At 46.2% G+C, this 21,292-nt stretch overlaps 1 protein-coding gene across 2 annotated transcripts in view; it reads right to left on the reverse strand.

Moving 5' to 3' along the window:
• LOC128691868 (glucose dehydrogenase [FAD, quinone]) overlaps positions 1-16,478 on the reverse strand; it is a 55,125-nt gene extending 38,647 nt beyond the window's left edge. Inside the window, exons 1-2 of one of the 2 annotated variants that reach the window (XM_070100875.1) lie at positions 16,345-16,478; positions 2,848-2,961 (exon numbers count right to left, since the gene is read on the reverse strand). Coding sequence is in view for 1 of the 2 variants with exons in the window: in XM_070100874.1 (XP_069956975.1) it covers positions 16,345-16,362 (18 nt within the window). In the remaining variant the exon portion in view is untranslated. The remainder of the gene's footprint in view (positions 1-2,847; positions 2,962-16,344) is intronic. The other variant, XM_070100874.1, reaches the window with a different exon arrangement.
• Between the last annotated feature and the right edge of the window lie 4,814 nt (positions 16,479-21,292).

A 21,292-nucleotide genomic window follows, 5' to 3' on the forward strand; every position in this document is an offset into this window, starting at 1 on the left:
AACACCAGAATAACAGGATGGGGCTATGACAACACCAGAGTAACAAGATGGGGCTATGACAACACCAGAATAACAGGATGGGGCTATGACAACCCGAGTAACAAGATGGGGTTACGACAACACCAGAATAACAGGATGGGGCTATGACAACACCAGAACAACAGGATGGGGCTATGACAACACCAGAACAACAGGATGGGGCTATGACAACCCGAGTAACAAGATGGGGCTACGACAACACCAGAGTAACAAGATGGGGCTATGACAACACCAGAATAACAGGATGGGGCTATGACAACACCAGAACAACAGGATGGGGCTATGACAACACCAGAGTAACAAGATGGGGCTATGACAACACCAGAATAACAGGATGGGGCTATGACAACACCAGAATAACAGGATGGGGCTATGACAACACCAGAATAACAGGATGGGGCTATGACAACACCAGAATAACAGGATGGGGCTACGACAACACCAGAGTAACAAGATGGGGCTATGACAACACCAGAATAACAGGATGGGGCTATGACAACACCAGAATAACAGGATGGGGCTATGACAACACCAGAATAACAGGATGGGGCTATGACAACACCAGAGTAACAAGATGGGGCTATGACAACACCAGAATAACAGGATGGGGCTATGACAACACCAGAGTAACAAGATGGGGCTATGACAACACCAGAATAACAGGATGGGGCTATGACAACCCGAGTAACAAGATGGGGTTACGACAACACCAGAATAACAGGATGGGGCTATGACAACACCAGAACAACAGGATGGGGCTATGACAACAGAACAACAGGATGGGGCTATGACAACCCGAGTAACAAGATGGGGCTACGACAACACCAGAGTAACAAGATGGGGCTATGACAACACCAGAATAACAGGATGGGGCTATGACAACACCAGAACAACAGGATGGGGCTATGACAACACCAGAGTAACAAGATGGGGCTATGACAACACCAGAATAACAGGATGGGGCTATGACAACACCAGAATAACAGGATGGGGCTATGACAACACCAGAATAACAGGATGGGGCTATGACAACACCAGAATAACAGGATGGGGCTACGACAACACCAGAGTAACAAGATGGGGCTATGACAACACCAGAATAACAGGATGGGGCTATGACAACACCAGAATAACAGGATGGGGCTATGACAACACCAGAACAACAGGATGGGGCTATGACAACACCAGAATAACAGGATGGGGCTATGACAACACCAGAATAACAGGATGGGGCTACGACAACACCAGAGTAACAAGATGGGGCTATGACAACACCAGAATAACAGGATGGGGCTATGACAACACCAGAACAACAGGATGGGGCTATGACAACACCAGAACAGGATGGGGCTATGACAACACCAGAACAACAGGATGGGGCTATGACAACACCAGAACAGGATGGGGCTATGACAACACCAGAATAACAGGATGGGGCTATGACAACACCAGAACAACAGGATGGGGCTATGACAACACCAGAACAACAGGATGGGGCTATGACAACACCAGAACAACAGGATGGGGCTATGACAACACCAGAACAACAGGATGGGGCTATGACAACACCAGAATAACAGGATGGGGCTATGACAACACCAGAACAACAGGATGGGGCTATGACAACACCAGAACAACAGGATGGGGCTATGACAACACCAGAACAACAGGATGGGGCTATGACAACACCAGAACAACAGGATGGGGCTATGACAACACCAGAACAACAGGATGGGGCTATGACAACACCAGAGTAACAAGATGGGGCTATGACAACACCAGAATAACAGGATGGGGCTATGACAACCCGAGTAACAAGATGGGGTTACGACAACACCAGAATAACAGGATGGGGCTATGACAACACTAGAGTAACAGGATGGGGCTATGAGAGTGAACTTTCATGGTACACACAAGTGCGATAAGGCACCTAAACTACTGGGAACGGTTGAAGGTCCATGATCTGTATTCCCTCGAACGCAGGCGAGAGAGATACATAATATACACTTGGAAGGTCCTGGAGGGATTGGTACCAAACTTGCACACGAAAATCACCCCATATGAAAGCAAAAGACTAGGAAGGAGATGCAACATTCCCCCGATGAAAAGCAGGGGCGCCACGAGTACACTGAGAGACAACACAATAAGTGTCCAGGGTCCAAGACTGTTCAATTGCCTCCTAGCATACATAAGGGAGATTACCAATATACCCCTGGCTGTCTTCAAGAAGGCACTGGACAGGCACCTAAAGTCAGTACCTGACCAACCGGGCTGTGGTTCGTACGTCAGCTTGCGTGCGGCCAGCAGTAACAGCCTGGTTGATCAAACCCTGATCCACCATGAGGCCTGGTCTGAGACCGTTGACCCCCGAAACCCTCTCCAGGTAAACTCCAGATAATGACAACGCTAGAGTATCAGGATGGGGCTATGACAACACTAGGGCAACAGGATGGGGCTATGACAACACTAGAGTAACAGGATGGGGCTATGACAACATTAACAGGATGGATCTATAACAACACTAGAGTAACAGTACGAGACTATGACAACACCAGAGTAACAGGATGGATCTTCGACAACACTAGAGTATCAGGATGGGGCTATGACAACACTAGAGTAACAGGATGGGGCTATGACAACATTAACAGGATGGATCTATAACAACACTAGAGTAACAGTACGAGACTATGACAACACCAGAGTAACAGGATGGATCTTCGACAACACTAGAGTATCAGGATGGGGCTATGACAACACTAGAGTAACAGGACGAGACTATAACAACAATAGAGTAAGAGCAGTAATCACCTTGCCACTGTGGGCCGCGTTGTTAAACTGAGAGTTGTACCTTCACTTGTACACCAGGGAAAGATAGTCTCTCTGGCTGCCCTTGGCCTTGCCTCAGCTTCATGGCGATCCACACTATAAAATACATATATTAGAAGAGAAATAAAAACGTGAGTATGCCCACACCCAGAGATGATATTGTGCGGCTAATACTACCCGATATTTTAATATATTATTTATTAGATGTATCGCAAAAATAGCTCTTTTGCTGATTGCAAAATATGGAAAAAAGTTTGTTATGGTCAGTTCCTTAGGTGACTTGTAGGTCTATAGTAAACTCCTCTGGTTAACAACTGAAGATACCCGGGTTTGATTCCCAAGCGGGAAATTAAAAAAAAAAGTGGAAATAATGGGAAGAAATGGGGAAAATACATGGGAGAAGCTGACAAGTCGAGAGTTACACTCAGATGGCTGAAGAACTTCGTGTATTATTACATTAGGGACACAATACGAGAGGTGACGAACCGACGAGGCTATGCCCGATCTTCTTGAATACGTCATACATAGGACCACTATATCCCGGGATATCTCGGGATATAGTGGTCACTCCCACTGGGTGGGAGAGACCACTATATCCCAAGCATCAAGTACCTACTGGGAATTATCCTAGAAATATCATAAGGAGGAGAAAAGAGCCAAAAACGTATACTCCATAAGAAGGATCATAGACCCATAATAGACTTCTTGAGTTACGCAGTGGGGGGAAGAGAAGTGTAAGGAGAGAGAATGGGAAGAATTATATGTAGACAGCCTGTACTGTCAGAGCACACAGCCTAGCCGTCTGCTCTGACTAGTTCATATTTCGCGGCATTCAGTGCTGCCCTCTGTAGGCCTACCTAGGTCGGTGGGAAGCACAGCCCACCCTCTCTCACTCCTAGACTGACCGACTAGACGTACACAAGTACTCCCCCTCCACGGACTGGCTTGCGGTCACTCCCTCACACTGCCCGTTGTGTACTCACTCCTACCCGATTAAAGCCAATCTAGTCCACGGCCGTATCATTGCTACCTACGCTACCTTCATCGGCACTAAACCGCTGTTCAACAGTAAGAACAGCAATAACATATATCTTGTTGAGCAAGAAAGTACTAGGATACAAAAGAGGAAATTTATAGCCATGATAAGATAAAAATTGTAATGAAAAACCCATTATTTAACTGCAAATGTAACTTGATAAAGACAAGAAACAACAGAGCATGTAATAAACGCAGAAGATTAATACAAAAAAAATAGAGAAATTAATTAGCAGGAGTGAAAAGAGAAAGGCAAAACAGAGAGAGAAAAAAGTGAGAAATATAAGGAAAGACAGAACAATAACACTGCATAATCACATCAGGCTGTGATCCACCAGGAGGCCTGGTCACAGACCGGGCCGCGGGGGCGTTGACCCCCGGAACTCTCTCCAGGTAAACTCCAGGTAATAATCACATCAGATATTTATTATAATAACAAAGCACCAACAGAACACTAAAAGCCAAGACGAGGCTATTATAATCAAAAAGAAGCGCTAAATCACAAGGGCTATACAGCGAAGATGAGGCTATGACATTTATTATTTAAGAAGGGAAAACAACAAGAGTAACGTGAAGGAGGTTATGAGAGGAATGAAGCAAGTGCTTGAGTGCAGCAGACGTGAAGGTTATGAGAGGAATGAAGCAAGTGCTTAAGTGCAGCAGACGTGAAGGAGGTTATGAGAGGAAGCAAGTGCTTGAGTGCAGCAGACGTGAAGGTTATGAGAGGAATGAAGCAAGTGCTTAAGTGCAGCAGACGTGAAGGAGGTTATGTGAGGAATGAAGCAAGTGCTTGAGTGCAGCAGACGTGAAGGAGGTTATGAGAGGAATGAAGCAAGTGCTTAAGTGCAGCAGACGTGAAGGAGGTTATGTGAGGAATGAAGCAAGTGCTGGAGTGCAGCAGACGTGAAGGAGGTTATGTGAGGAATGAAGCAAGTGCTTAAGTGCAGCAGACGTGAAGGTTATGAGAGGAATGAAGCAAGTGCTTAAGTGCAGCAGACGTGAAGGAGGTTATGAGAGGAATGAAGCAAGTGCTTAAGTGCAGCAGACGTGAAGGTTATGAGAGGAATGAAGCAAGTGCTTAAGTGCAGCAGACGTGAAGGAGGTTATGAGAGGAATGAAGCAAGTGCTTAAGTGCAGCAGACGTGAAGGAGGTTATGAGAGGAATGAAGCAAGTGCTTAAGTGCAGCAGACGTGAAGGAGGTTATGTGAGGAATGAAGCAAGTGCTGGAGTGCAGCAGACGTGAAGGAGGTTATGAGAGGAATGAAGCAAGTGCTTAAGTGCAGCAGACGTGAAGGTTATGAGAGGAATGAAGCAAGTGCTTGAGTGCAGCAGACGTGAAGGTTATGAGAGGAATGAAGCAAGTGCTTAAGTGCAGCAGACGTGAAGGTTATGAGAGGAATGAAGCAAGTGCTTGAGTGCAGCAGACGTGAAGGTTATGAGAGGAATGAAGCAAGTGCTTGAGTGCAGCAGACGTGAAGGTTATGAGAGGAATGAAGCAAGTGCTTGAGTGCAGCAGACGTGAAGGTTATGAGAGGAATGAAGCAAGTGCTTGAGTGCAGCAGACGTGAAGGTTATGAGAGGAATGAAGCAAGTGCTTAAGTGCAGCAGACGTGAAGGAGGTTATGAGAGGAATGAAGCAAGTGCTTAAGTGCAGCAGACGTGAAGGAGGTTATGTGAGGAATGAAGCAAGTGCTTAAGTGCAGCAGACGAAGGTTATGAGAGGAATGAAGCAAGTGCTTAAGTGCAGCAGACGTGAAGGAGGTTATGTGAGGAATGAAGCAAGTGCTTAAGTGCAGCAGACGTGAAGGTTATGAGAGGAATGAAGCAAGTGCTGGAGTGCAGCAGACGTGAAGGAGGTTATGAGAGGAATGAAGCAAGTGCTGGAGTGCAGCAGACGTGAAGGTTATGTGATGAAGCAAGTGCTGCTTGAGTGCAGCAGACGTGAAGGTTATGAGAGGAATGAAGCAAGTGCTGGAGTGCAGCAGACGTGAAGGAGGTTATGAGAGGAATGAAGCAAGTGCTGGAGTGCAGCAGACGTGAAGGAGGTTATGTGAGGAATGAAGCAAGTGCTGGAGTGCAGCAGACGTGAAGGAGGTTATGTGAGGAATGAAGCAAGTGCTGGAGTGCAGCAGACGTGAAGGAGGTTATGTGAGGAATGAAGCAAGTGCTGGAGTGCAGCAGACGTGAAGGAGGTTATGTGAGGAATGAAGCAAGTGCTGGAGTGCAGCAGACGTGAAGGAGGTTATGTGAGGAATGAAGCAAGTGCTTGAGTGCAGCAGACGTGAAGGAGGTTATGTGAGGAATGAAGCAAGTGCTGGAGTGCAGCAGACACCAACAAAACTGTGACGTTGCTGGACAGCACCAGAGAAACACATGAAAAGCGTAACAAGATGATTGGAAATAAATCACGGAACTGGCGGGACTTAACACACCGCAGTTTTTGTGGCCTCAAGATCTACCAGCGTGAGCTGAATCAAGAGCCCCTCTACCAGCGTAGTTGAATCAAGAGCCCCTCTACCAGCGTAGTTGAATCAAGAGCCCCTCTACCAGCGCAGTTGAATCAAGAGCCCCTCTACCAGCGTATTGAGTTGAATCAAGAGCCCTTCTACCAGCGTATTGAGTTGAATCAAGAGCCCCTCTACCAGCGTAGTTGAATCAAGAGCCCCTCTACCAGCGTAGTTGAATCAAGAGCCCCTCTACCAGCGTAGTTGAATCAAGAGCCCCTCTACCAGCGTAGTTGAATCAAGAGCCCCTCTACCAGCGTATCGAGTTGAATCAAGAGCCCTTCTATCAGCGTATTGAGTTGAATCAAGAGCCCATCTACCAGCGTAGTTGAATCAAGAGCCCCTCTACCAGCGTATTGAGTTGAATCAAGAGCCCTTCTACCAGCGTATTGAGTTGAATCAAGAGCCCCTCTACCAGCGTAGTTGAATCAAGAGCCCCTCTACCAGCGTAGTTGAATCAAGAGCCCCTCTACCAGCGTATTGAGTTGAATCAAGAGCCCCTCTACCAGCGTATTGAGTTGAATCAAGAGCCCCTCTACCAGCGTATTGAGTTGAATCAAGAGCCCTTCTACCAGCGTATTGAGTTGAATCAAGAGCCCCTCTACCAGCGTAGTTGAATCAAGAGCCCCTCTACCAGCGTATTTAGTTGAATCAAGAGCCCCTCTACCAGCGTATTTAGTTGAATCAAGAGACCTTCTACCAGCGTATTGAGTTGAATCAAGCGCCTCTACCAGCGTAGTTGAATCAAGAGCCCCTCTACCAGCGTATTGAATCAAGAGCCCCTCTACCAGCGTTTGAATCAAGAGCCCTTCTACCAGCGTATTGAGTTGAATCAAGAGCCCCTCTACAAGAGCCCCTATACCAGCGTAGCGTATTGAGTTGAATCAAGAGCCCTTCTAGTTTGAATCAAGAGCCCCTCTACCAGCGTAGTTGAATCAAGAGCCCCTCTACCAGCGTAGTTGAATCAAGAGCCCCTCTACCAGCGTAGTTGAATCAAGAGCCCCTCTACCAGCGTAGTTGAATCAAGAGCCCCTCTACCAGCGTATTGAGTTGAATCAAGAGCCCCTCTACCAGCGTAGTTGAATCAAGAGCCCCTCTACCAGCGTAGTTGAATCAAGAGCCCCTCTACCAGCGTAGTTGAATCAAGAGCCCCTCTACCAGCGTAGTTGAATCAAGAGCCCCTCTACCAGCGTATTGAGTTGAATCAAGAGCCCCTCTACCAGCGTATTGAGTTGAATCAAGAGCCCCTCTACCAACGTAGAGTTTAATCAAGAGCCCCTCTACCAACGTATTGAGTTGAATCAAGAGCCCCTCTACCAACGTAGTTATAGGAACTCACCACTGGATCAAACTCCACCCATTCCCTGATTTGAGAAGCCTAGATCGGGAGAGAAATAAAAAGGCCGCTAAGTGAGACATATCAGAGTAATTGGATCTGACAGTATGGTTCACTGGGTCTTAAAAGAGCGAGAAAAATAGAGTGAACCGCTAGCAAGACTTGAACAGACCTTGGAGACAGGGTGCCTTCCAGAAATAAGTGTTGTTCCACTATTAGTCATTATCAACAGCAACACAACAGAAGTAACAGCAACACAGCAACAGCAACAACACAGCAACAACACAGCAACAGCAGCAACACAGCAGCAGCAACAACACAGCAACAACACAGCAACAGCAACACAGCAGCAGCAGCAACACAGCAGCAGCAGCAACACAGCAGCAGCAACAACAACGCAGCAGCAACAACACAGCAGCAGCAACAACACAGCAGCAACAACACAGCAGCAGCAACACAGCAGCAGCAGCAGCAACACAGCAGCAGCAGTAACACAGCAGCAGTAACACAGCAACACAGCAACGCAGCAGCAACATAGCAGCAGCAACACAGCAACACAGCAGCAGCACAGCAGCAGCAACACAGTAGCAGCAGCAACACAGCAGCAGCAACACAGTAGCAGCAGCAACACAGCAGCAACAGTAGCAGCAACACAGCAGTAGCAACACAGTAGCAGCAACAGCAGCAGCAACACAGTAGCAGAAACACAGCAGCAGCAACACAGCAGCAGCAACACAGCAGCAGCAACACAGCAGCAGCAACACAGTAGCAGCAACACAGTAGCAACATAGCAACGCAGTAGCAGCAGCAACACAGCAGCAGCAACACAGTAGCCGCAACACAGCAGCAGCAACACAGCAGCAGCAACACAGCAGCAGCAACACAGTAGCCGCAACACAGCAGCAGCAACACAGCAGCAGCAACACAGTAGCAACACAGCAGCAGCAACACAGCAGCAGCAACACAGTAGCAGCAACATAGCAACACAGCAGCAGCAACACAGCAGCAACACAGCAGCAACACAGTAGCAGCAGCAACACAGTAGCAGCAGCAACACAGCAGCAGCAGCAACACAGCAGCAGCAACACAGTAGCAGCAACATAGCAGCAACATAGCAGCAACACAGCAGCAGCAGCAACACAGCAGCAGCAGCAACAACAGCAACACAGCAGCAACACAGCAGCAGCAACACAGCAGCAGCAACACAGCAGCAGCAACACAGCAGCAGCAACACAGCAGCAGCAACAGCAGCAACACAACAGCAGCAACACAGCAGCAGCAACACAGCAGCAGCAACACAACAGCAACACAGCAGCAGCAACACAGCAGCAACAACAGCAGCAACACAGCAGCAACACAGCAGCAGCAACAACAGCAGCAACACAACAGCAGCAACACCACAGCAGCAACACAGCAGCAGCAACACAACAGCAGCAACACAGCAGCAGCAACACAGCAGCAGCAACACAGCAGCAGCAACACAGCAGCAGCAACACAGCAGCAGCAGCAACACAACAGCAGCAACACAACAGCAGCAACACAGCAGCAGCAACAACAGCAACACAGCAGCAACACAGCAGCAGCAACACAGCAGCAGCAGCAACACAGCAGCAGCAACACAGCAGCAGCAACAACAGCAGCAGCAACACAGCAGCAGCAACAACAGCAGCAGCAACAACAGCAGCAACACAACAGCAGCAACACAGCAGCAGCAACAACAACAGCAGCAACACAGCAGCAGCAACACAGCAGCAGCAACAGCAGCAACACAGCAGCAGCAACACAGCAGCAGCAACAACAGCAACACAGCAGCAACACAGCAGCAGCAACACAGCAGCAGCAGCAACACAGCAGCAGCAACACAACAGCAACACAGCAGCAGCAACACAGCAGCAGCAACACAGCAGCAGCAACACAGCAGCAACACAACAGCAACACAACAGCAGCAACACCACAGCAGCAGCAGCAACACCACAGCAGCAACACAGCAGCAGCAGCAACACCACAGCAGCAACACAGCAGCAGCAACACAACAGCAGCAACACAGCAGCAGCAGCAACACAGCAGCAGCAACACAGCAGCAACACAGCAGCAGCAACACAGCAGCAGCAGCAACACAACAGCAGCAACACAACAGCAGCAACACAGCAGCAGCAACACAGCAGCAGCAACACACCAGCAACACAGCAGCAGCAACACAGCAGCAGCAACACAGCAGCAGCAACACAACAGCAGCAACACAACAGCAACAACACAGCAGCAACAACACAACAGCAGCAACACAACAGCAGCAACACAGCAGCAACACAGCAGCAGCAACACAGCAGCAGCAACACAGCAGCAGCAACTCAGCAACAGCAACACAGCAGCAGCAACACAACAGCAGCAACACAGCAGCAGCAACACAGCAGCAGCAACACAGCAGCAGCAACACAACAGCAGCAACACAACAGCAGCAACACAGCAGCAGCAACACAGCAGCAGCAACACAGCAGCAGCAACACAGCAGCAGCAACACAGCAGCAGCAACACAGCAGCAGCAACTCAGCAGCAGCAACACAGCAGCAACAACACAGCAGCAGCAACACAGCAGCAGCAACACAGCAGCAGCAACACAGCAGCAGCAACTCAGCAACAGCAACACAGCAACAACACAGCAGCAGCAACACAGCAGCAGCAACTCAGCAGCAGCAACACAGCAGCAACAACACAGCAGCAACAACACAGCAGCAGCAACACAGCAGCAGCAACACAGCAGCAGCAACTCAGCAACAGCAACACAGCAACAACACAGCAGCAGCAACACAACAGCAGCAACACAACAGCAGCAACACAGCAGCAACAACACAGCAGCAACAACACAGCAGCAACAACACAGCAGCAGCAACACAACAGCAGCAACACAGCAGCAGCAACACAACAGCAGCAACACAGCAGCAGCAACACAGCAGCAACACAGCAGCAGCAACACAGCAGCAGCAACACAGCAGCAGCAACACAGCAGCAGCAACACAACAGCAGCAACACAACAGCAACAACACAGCAGCAGCAACACAGCAGCAACAACACAGCAGCAACAACACAGCAGCAACAACACAGCAGCAGCAACACAGCAGCAGCAACACAGCAGCAGCAACACAGCAGCAGCAACACAGCAGCAGCAACACAGCAGCAGCAACTCAGCAACAGCAACACAGCAGCAGCAACACAGCAACAGCAACACAGCAGCAGCAACACAGCAGCAGCAACACAGCAGCAGCAACACAGCAGCAACACAGCAGCAACACAGCAGCAGCAACACAGCAGCAACACAGCAGCAACACAGCAGCAGCAACACAGCAGCAACACAGCAGCAACATTAGTCAATACTTCACTTGTTTAGATAACGGTTCTTAGGTAAATTCTGCAACATTAAGCGGTTTAAGCGGGTTGTGTAATGGATAAATTGATATTTTAGGCACGGCCGGGGGGGGGGGTCTGTTCTTGTAGAATCCAACCTATCACATTATTGCATTCATGGGAGAGCTCTAAACCAATACGGGTCATACTGTACCAGGGGGGGGAATGGGAAACACTCGGGTTCAATCTCAGGAGATCAGGTTCAAATCTTTGAATCAAGAGCCTCTCTATCAGCGTATTGAGTTCTATCAAGAGACCCTCTACAAGCGTATTGAGTCGTATCAAGAGACCCTCTACAAGCGTATTGAGTCGTATCAAGAGCCCCTACATCAGCGTATTGAGTCGTATCAAGAGCCCCTCCATCAGCGTATTGAGTTGTATCAAGAGCCCCTGTATAAGCGCATTAAGTATCAAGAGCCCCTCTACCAGCGTATTAAGTCGTATCAAGAGCCCCTCCATCAGCGTATTAAGTTGTATCAAGAGCCCCTCTACCAGCGTATTAAGTTGTATCAAGAGCCCCTCTACCAGCGTATTAAGTCGTATCAAGTGCCCTTCCATCAGCGTATTGAGTTGTATCAAGAGCCCCTCTACCAGCATATTAAGTTGTATCAAGAGCCCCTCTACCAGCGTATTAAGTCGTATCAAGAGCCCCTCCATCAGCGTATTGAGTTGTATCAAGAGCCCCTCTACCAGCATATTAAGTTGTATCAAGAGCCCCTATACAAGCGTATTAAGTTGTATCAAGAGCCCCTCTACCAGCGTATTAAGTCGTATCAAGAGCCCCTCCATCAGCGTATTGAGTTGTATCAAGAGCCCCTCTACCAGCATATTAAGTTGTATCAAGAGCCCCTATACCAGCGTATTAAGTCGTATCAAGAGCCCCTCCATCAGCGTATTAAGTTGTATCAAGAGCCCCTCTACCAGCGTATTAAGTTGTATCACGAGCCCCTCTACCAGCGTATTAAGTTGTATCAAGAGCCCCTCTACCAGCGTATTAAGTTGTATCAAGAGCCCCTCTACCAGCGTATTGTATCAAGAGCCCCTCTACCAGCGTATTAAGTTGTATCAAGAGCCCCTCTACCAGCGTACTGACAAGTCTACACAACATCCAGACGAGGAACGCCAGGCAGCACTGCAGGCCAATATCCTTGACACAATTGCTATGTAATCTAACGAAAGGTAATTTTTATAGCGGACCGCTCGGAAAGGTGCAGCGTTATAAGCGAGTCAGCATGAGCTTAGAGAAGGTGAATCTTGTCTCGCTCCTTGTAGGGCGTAACAGACTGGTACCTCGTTAAATACGCGATACGAATATGTACCTGGAGGTTACCTGTAGAAGTATTCCGCAATCTATTTGTACCGAATTGCAGGACAGGTTAGGCAAGATTGGTCAGGAAACAGGACGAGTGTTTCCTGAAGCGGGTCTTGGTTATATATATATATATATATATATATATATATATATATATATATATATATATATATATATATATATATATATATATATATATATATATATATATATATATGTGTCGTGCCGAATATGTAAAACTGGTCAATTAGCAAGAACTCATTTAAAATTAAGTCCTTTCTAAAATTTTCTCTTATACGTTTAAAGATATATTTTTTTCATTAATGTTAATGTAAAAATTTATAATTTTGCACCAAAAGAATCTTAGAAAACTTACCTAACCTTATTATAACAAGAACAATTTATTTTAGCCTAACCCAACTAAATATATTTTAGATTTGTTTACAATAATTTAATACTAAACAAACACAGTGAAATATATTTTTTTTCGTTAGGTTCAGAATGATTTTGGTGAAATTATTGCATACACAAATTTTCACTTGTCCTATATGGCAAGATGAACGTTGCTATTTAAGCCAATATCGCAAGTTCTGCCTATTCGGCACGACATATATATATATATATATATATATATATATATATATATATATATATATATATATATATATATATATTGTGTGTGTGTGTGTGTGTAACTCTCACTGCATATATACCGAGATTATTTTAATTCCAACTAGGGATTAAAGTATTCTTGATTAGTGATAAAGAGGTAACATACAGCCTTAAGAATAAGACGACCTGAAGTGATGGACAGACAGGTGTAGGGATGTGGAGTTCCGCAGGGACTCCTGCTGGGACCCCTACTGTTCCCAATAGTTTTTGGGTTTAATATGTTCATTATGCAGCCCATACCCATCCTGTGGGGAGCAATCAAAAGATTACAGAGGTACATAATGGGTCCAGGGACTGTACCTCAACATTACAGAAGTACATAATGGCTCCAGGGACTGTACCTCAACATTACAGGAGTACATAATGGCTCCAGGGACTGTACCTCAACATTACAGGAGTACATAATGGCTCCAGGGAATGTACCTCAACATTACAGGAGTACATAATGGCTCCAGGGACCGTACCTCAATATTACAGAAGTACATAATGGCTCCAGGGACTGGGCAGCAAATTTTTACCAGCTAAACAAGTTACAAATGAACCATTTAAACGTTTATATCTGGATCACAACTCTAACGAGTTATTCCCGATATACATAAATATGGTCTACGAGATAATCTTACGTCTCCCTCTTTGCAACTGCTGCAGAACAGACGAGGAAACTAAATGTAGATCTGAAAACAAGGAAACGCTACAATTTGTGAACAGGATGCATGACTAGGCAACCAAGACAGCAACTCCAGCAAGATCAAGGTTATGCATATCGTAGGAAAAACCAGATCATAAACAAAAGAAGGAACATGTTACAAAGCTTTGACAAGGATAAGGATCAAGGAAATTAGGTTAACAAGCATTGTTTAATTTTAAACATGCCGACTGCAAGTAGGTCATTAAATCCGCATGTCACTGTTCTAAAATATTTGAAAATACTTTGATAATTGTTCAATTTATATAAAGAACTAAACCCGTGTGGATCATTTATTGGTAGAAGTGGTACAGGTTCGATCCTTTGTGATATCACTAGTAAACAGGTGATATACAGAACCACTGTGAGAAAATTGAATTGCAAGCGCTTTCGTGATTTCTCATAGTATCAAGGAACTGTCTTGCAAATATCGCTAACAAGCGATGCAAGATGCAAGACAACCACGGGGGGGAGATGAATGATAGCTCTAGGTCTTTCGTGTTGCAATCAACGCATCATCAGATGCTTGGAATTTTACAGAAAAGAGGAGGAAGTCCGAGCAAATACGATCACAGGAAGCGCCTTTGACGGCGCGAGGCAGAGAGGCAGGTGCCTCCTGCTTCCTGCCTCCAGCCTCCTGCTTCCTGCCTCCAGCCTCATGCTTCCTGCCTCTCTGCCTCACTCCAGCAAAGGCGCTTCCTGTAATAGTAAGTGCTTGGATCTCGTCTTTTCTGCAACATTGCAAGCTCCTGATGTGTTGATTACAACACGAAAGACCTAGAGCTATCATTCACCTCCCCCCGCGGTTGTTTTGCATATATATGTATACATAACGGCTTAAAACTAGCGAAAATCATCCCATTTAACTATAATGCAGATAAATAGTGAGTGTCGAAATTAGTGTCTCAAATACGAGAAATATATTGTATTAGTGTTGTGTCACCTTGCCAGCCAACTATACTGTCAACACCTGCTGGAGGTCTTGATATCAAGGTGAACATTGTTGCAGGTATCCTAGGGTGAAGGAGTATGTCATACCACATTCCTATTTTCCTGTTTATTATTTTTCCCGGTTTCTTGATCAGTTTTTGGTGGGAAGAGGGGAGGGGGTCAAATTAACGAGGGTAGAGCTAAAAAAAAAAGTCTGCTACATTCATGATAATGATGATAATGTGTCTATTAGCAGGTTTGGTATCGCACTCAACTCACACATTGAGGTCCGTGGTTCGATCCCCCCTCCCGGTCTGCCGAGTCTTGTTTTTCATAGGTGGTGATTTTCGTGTGCAAATTTGGCACTAATCCCTCTAGGATTTTCCAGGTGTATATAATTATGTATCTCTCCCTCCTGCGTTCCAGGGAATACAGGTTTAGGAACTTCAAGCGTTCCTAGTAACCGAGGTGTTTTATCTCCGTTATGCGCGCCGTGAAGGTTCTCTGTACATTTTCTAGGTCAGCAACTTCCCCTGTCTTGAAAGGTGCTGTTAGTGTGCAGCAATATTCCAGCCTAGATAGAACAAGGGACCTGAAGAGTGTCATCATGGGCTTGGCATCCCTAGTTTTGAAGGTTCTCATTATCCATCCTGTCATTATTCTAGATGCGACTGATATAATGTTGTGGTCTTTGAAGGCGAAATCCTGACATTATCACTCCCGGGTCTCTGACGTTAGTTTTTCGTTCTGTGTGGTTGGAATGTTTTATACTCCGATATAGTTTTAATTTCCTTACGTTTTCCATATCGTAGTTGAAATTTCTCATCAATGAACTTCATATTGTTTTCTGCAGCCCATTTAAAGATTTGGTTGATGTCTGCCTGGAGTCTTACAGTGTCCTCCAAGGAGGACAATGTCATGCAAATTCGGGTGTCAATTGCAAAGGAAGATACAGTGCTGTGGCTTTCCACTACTATCAAAACTAAGCACTAAACCCACAAGAGTTGTCAAATACGTAAGCCCAACTTCAAGGTGATTTCAACGAGTCCATGAACATTGCTCATTAGAATTACGAATATGTGGCAAACGAGGGTTTGGATTAGTGTCCGGGGCGTTTCAAAAATCAAAGTTCAAGCCACGTTAACACACAGTAACAAGACTGTTGGTCCCTTAGTAATTACCAAGTGACAACCATCCCCCTCCCCATCACCCTCCCCCCAGTAACAACTAACCACCCACCCCAAAAACCCCACTACCAACAGAAAACCCCCGACCCTTCCCCCTTCCCCACAAACTACCACTGACGTCACCACCCCTCCTCCAGGTCAATGGCGCCATTTAGTCATGGAGGTCACGAATAGTGGCGCCACTAGTCACTTCCCTGCCATCCACTACACCATCAACACCTCCAGCGCCATCAACCCGTGGTAATTAAAAAAAAAACTTAGATTATTCCAATTTCATGGTAATTTTTGATAGATCAGCTTTGTAAACATTTCAGCAATTTTTCTTCCTACAAAATGTTGAAGGAAACATTCTAAATACATAGTAAGACTTCTAACTATTGCTTACTGCAGTTCATTACTAAATTGTTAATGTCCATACTTTTATCTTTGCAGACATTGTTTTGGCGTGTTGCTGCTGGTGATGACATCTCTGAAGACTTGCAGCTGCCCACAACACGGTCTTCACCACACAGCAGCTGCCCACAACACGGTCTTCACCACACAGCAGCTGCCCACAACACGGTCTTCACCACACAGCAGCTGCCCACAACACGGTCTTCACCACACAGCAGCTGCCCACAACACGGTCTTCGCCACACAGCAGCTGCCCACAACACGGTCTTCGCCACACAGCAGCTGCCCACAACACGGTCTTCGCCACACAGCAGCTGCCCACAACACGGTCTTCGCCACACAGCAGCTGCCCACAACACGGTCTTCGCCACACAGCAGCTGCCCACAACACGGTCTTCGCCACACACCAGCTGCCCACAACACGGTCTTCACCACACACCAGCTGCCCACAACACGGTCTTCACCACACACCAGCTGCCCACAACACGGTCTTCACCACACACCAGCTGCCCACAACACGGTCTTCACCACACACCAGCTGCCCACAACACGGTCTTCACCACACACCAGCTGCCCACAACACGGTCTTCACCACACACCAGCTGCCCACAACACGGTCTTCACCACACACCAGCTGCCCACAACACGGTCTTCACCACACACCAGCTGCCCACAACATGGACAATATCTTTAACCTGCAAGATTCGATTAAGATTAATAAAAATGTAATTTACTTAGTCTTTCTTTATCACAGCAAAGAAATGTTCAAGAAACACACACAAAGGTGTTCAAGGAACACAAAAGAAACAGAAAAAGTAAATAACTTTGAGAGAAGCCTCAACTGCTGTATTTGTCAGCAGGAGGACAACATTCACACAGTTCGGGAGCTTTAAGCTCGGAGAAAAAAAAAAAAAACCTACCTACCCCAACCCTACTAACAACAGTAGTAATGAGGCAGACAGCCTCAATACTGCCATTATTAGTAGTTTGAGGTATGATACATTTTTTAAGTTTCATGACCTTAGTGTTGCGACGCTGAGCAAACACGTCAGAAAGCTGTCGTGCACGCTGAAGTATTTAGTGTTGTACAGAAGTCTTCCAACACAGGCTGTTAGAATACTGGAGACAAGAGGTGATCATTCTGACAAGACGTGATTCTGCTGCAATTAAACAAGTTAGAGAGTTTACCCTTACATATACATTACAACCTAGCCAAACCTACTCCTAATATCCATTAAATATAGGCGTCTAAATGACTAAAGTGGGTTTTTTTTTTTATCAACTTGCACTACTCTCCTCTGAATCAAACCTGATTGACTTTCGTTGACCTGTCCCCTGAGAGTTTACCGCTCCCCCCCCCCTCAAACAATTTTACATACGCGCACATTTACCCAAATAAAATTTCCCATAACTATATATATACATAATCCATAGGGGTTATACACAGCTTGGGGAGTGTTAGGCAATCGGGTTTGATCCAAGGAAGGGGAGGGTACTTACAAGCAGTTGTATCAAGATATCTTCACTAGTACAAAGACACCCCTTGAAGGGCATCCAAATTTAACATGAAGGTAGTTAATGATCCTAAGACATTATATTTACCCTACACTTCCACGTCCCTCATAGCACACTAGGCTAACAACCAACACTATGGGTTATCTAAACTGTTGGAGTCCTGCCGTATAGTCTCCTAACACACTACTATGCTAGCCTGAATTCATAGCCTACCTTACTAGCCAGTTATGGCTGACATCTCAGGCACAACCTGAGGACCACTACATTCAAGCACCCACACTCTGTACCCAAGTTTCTAACCCAAATGGGTTAATAATCCTATTCCCACTAATACAAGTCAATCACCCCCCTAACTATATTCATCAACATCAGATGTTAGTGAATCCTTTCTGCCGATTAACACTTCAGATCACATGTTTTCATTAACGTCCTCTGCCAGAAGTGTTAGACTTCACTGTAACCTATCAAACCAACTAATTCTGAACGCTAATACTTTTATATTCACAGGAACTTGAACGCCGCTAAATTATCCAAAATGATGAAAATGTGTAAATCAATGAATCAATATTTAACTTTGCAGTTTGGCCAAAGGCATAAAAAACGTAGAACACCCACCACAACCACTACCCAAACCCGGAACCCACCAACATCCCCACGGAAACCACGAGCAATAACAGATTGCAGACAGCTACTGAAGGTCGTTGGTGGGTTCCCAGGCCAACAGTTCTACGTAATCTATGCCTTCAGGGGAGATTACTCTCCCCTGCTATATGCATTCATAATGCATATAGCAGATTCTCCAGTTTTATACCTTACCTATCCTACTTAACAATACCCAATTCGATAAGCAGAAACTAAACTGTAGACCAACAAAGTGAAAATAAATGATATAAAATACCGACACAATGGAAACAAACACACATGCAGTTTAATGTGATCCTTTATTGACAACGTTTCACCCACACAGTGGGCTTTTTCAAGTCACAAACAGATCTACCTGGGGTGGAAGGTACGTGAGTATTTATAGTCAGATACAGCATACTCCAAATGACCTCAACATTCTGAACCTGACTATAAATACTCACGTACCTTCCACCCCAGGTAGATCTGTTTGTGACTTGAAAAAGCCCACTGTGTGGGTGAAACGTTGTCAATAAAGGATCACATTAAACTGCATATGTGTTTATGTTTCCAGACCTACAAAGTGTTGTATATATACACCACAACTATGCAGTATACTCCAGGTATAGGAATTACTAATTTGCAGATCAGTGGAGGCGCAAGGAACGTAAAGGTAAGACCAAGGAGGCCTATGCAAGATTAAGGGGGGGGTCTAGGTAAGGTCAAGGAGGTCTAGGTAAGCTCAAGGGGGGCCTAGGTAAGATCAAGGGGGGTCTAGGTAAGATCACGGGGGTCTAGGTAAGATCACGGGGGTCTAGGTAAGGTCAAGAGGTCTAGGTAAGATCAATGGGGGTCTAGGTAAGATCAAGGGGGTCTAGGTATGATTAAGGAGGTCTAGGTAAGGTCAAGAGGTCTAGGTAAGATCAAGGGGGGTCTAGGTAAGATCAAGGGGGTCTAGGTAAGATCAAGGGTGGTCCAGGTAAGGTCAAGGGGGTCTAGGTAAGATCAAGGGGGTTTAGGTAAGATCAAGGGTGGTCTAGGAAAGATCAATGTCTAGGTAAGGTCAAGGTAAGATCACGGGGGTCTAGGTAAGATCAAGGGGGTCTAGGTAAGATTAAGAGGGGTCTAGGTAAGATCAAGGGGGTCTAGGTAAGATCAAGGGGGTCTAGGTAAGATTAAGAGGGGTCTAGGTAAGATCAAGGGGGTCTAGGTAAGATCAAGGGGGTGTAAGATCAAGGGTGGTCTAGGTAAGATCAAGGGGGTCTAGGTAAGATCAAGGGTGGTCTAGGTAAGATCAAGGGTGGTCTAAGTAAGATCAAGGGTGGTCTAGGTAAGATCAAGGGAGTCTAGGTAAGATCAAGGGGGTCGAGGTAAGATCAAGGGGGTCTAGGTAAGATCAAGGGGGTCTAGGTAAGATCAAAGGGGTCTAGGTAAGATCAAGGGGTGTCTAGGTAAGATCAAGGGGGTCTAGGTAAGATCGAGGTCTAGGTAAGATCATGGGGGTCTAGGTATGACTAAGGGGGTCTAGGTAAGGTCAAGGGAGCCTGGGTAAGGTCAAGGGGGTCTAGGTAAGATTAAAAGGGGTCTAGGTAAGGTCAAAAGGGTCTAGGTACGATCAACGGGGTCTAGGTAAGATCAAGGGTGGTCTAGGTAAGGTCAAGGGGGTCTAGGTAAGATCAAGGGTGGTCTAGGTAAGATGTCTAGGTAAGGTCAAGGTGGTCTAGGTAAGATCACGGGGGTCTAGGTAAGATCAAGGGGGTCTAGGTAAGATGAAGGGGGGTCTAGATAAGATCAAGGGGGTCTAGGTAAGATCAAGGGGGTCTAGGTAAGATCAAGGGGGGTGTAGGAAAGATCAAGGGTGGTCTAGGTAAGATCAAGGGGGTCTAGGTAAGATCAAGGGGGGTCTAGGTAAGATCAAGGGGGTCTAGGTAAGATCAAGGGGGTCTAGGTAAGATCAAGGGGGTGTAGGTAAGATAAATGGGGTGTAGGTAAGATCAAGGGGGTCTAGGTAAGATCCAGGGAGGTGTAGGTAAGATCAAGGGGGTCTAGGTAAGATCAAGGGGGGTCTAGATAAGATCAAGGGGGTCGAGGTATAACTAAGGGGGTCTAGGTAAGATCAAGGGGGTCTAGGTAAGATTAAGGGGTCTAGGTAAGATCAATGGGGGTGTAGGTAAGATCAAGGGTGGTCTAGGTAAGATCAAGGGGGTCTAGGTAAGATCAAGGGGGTCTAGGTAAGATCAAGGGGGTCTAGGTAAGATCAACGTGGTCTAGGTAAGATCAAGGGGGGACTAGGTAAGATCAAGGGGGGTCTAGGTAAGATCAAGGGGGTCTAGGTAAGATCAAGGGGTGTCTAGGTAAGATCAAGGGGGTCTAGGTAAGATCAAGGGAGTCTAGGTAAGATCAAGAAGGCCTAGGTAAGATCAAGGAGATCAAGGGGTCTAGGTAAGATCAATCAGTCTACAAAGACTAAATATATACTGTATAACCAAATTCCAAGACGCTCTAATACAGACACTGGAGTCGGAAGCGCTAAACCCACAAGGCTATACTGTTGAGAATATTTTTATATTCATACGAACTTGAACGCCGCTAAATTATCCAAAATGATGAAAATGTGTAAATCAATGAATCAATATTTAACTTTGCAGTTTGGCCAAAGGCATAAAAAACGTAGAACACCCACCACAACCACTACCCAAACCCGGAACCCACCAACATCCCCACGGAAACCACCAGCAATAACAGATTGCAGACAGCTACTGAAGGTCGTTGGTGGGTTCCCAGGCCAACAGTTCTACGTAATCTATGCCTTCAGGGGAGATTACTCTCCCCTGCTA

The sequence above is a fragment of the Cherax quadricarinatus genome, chromosome 75, assembly GCF_038502225.1.
Source record: "Cherax quadricarinatus isolate ZL_2023a chromosome 75, ASM3850222v1, whole genome shotgun sequence".
In the NCBI taxonomy this organism is placed as follows: Eukaryota; Metazoa; Arthropoda; class Malacostraca; order Decapoda; family Parastacidae; genus Cherax; species Cherax quadricarinatus.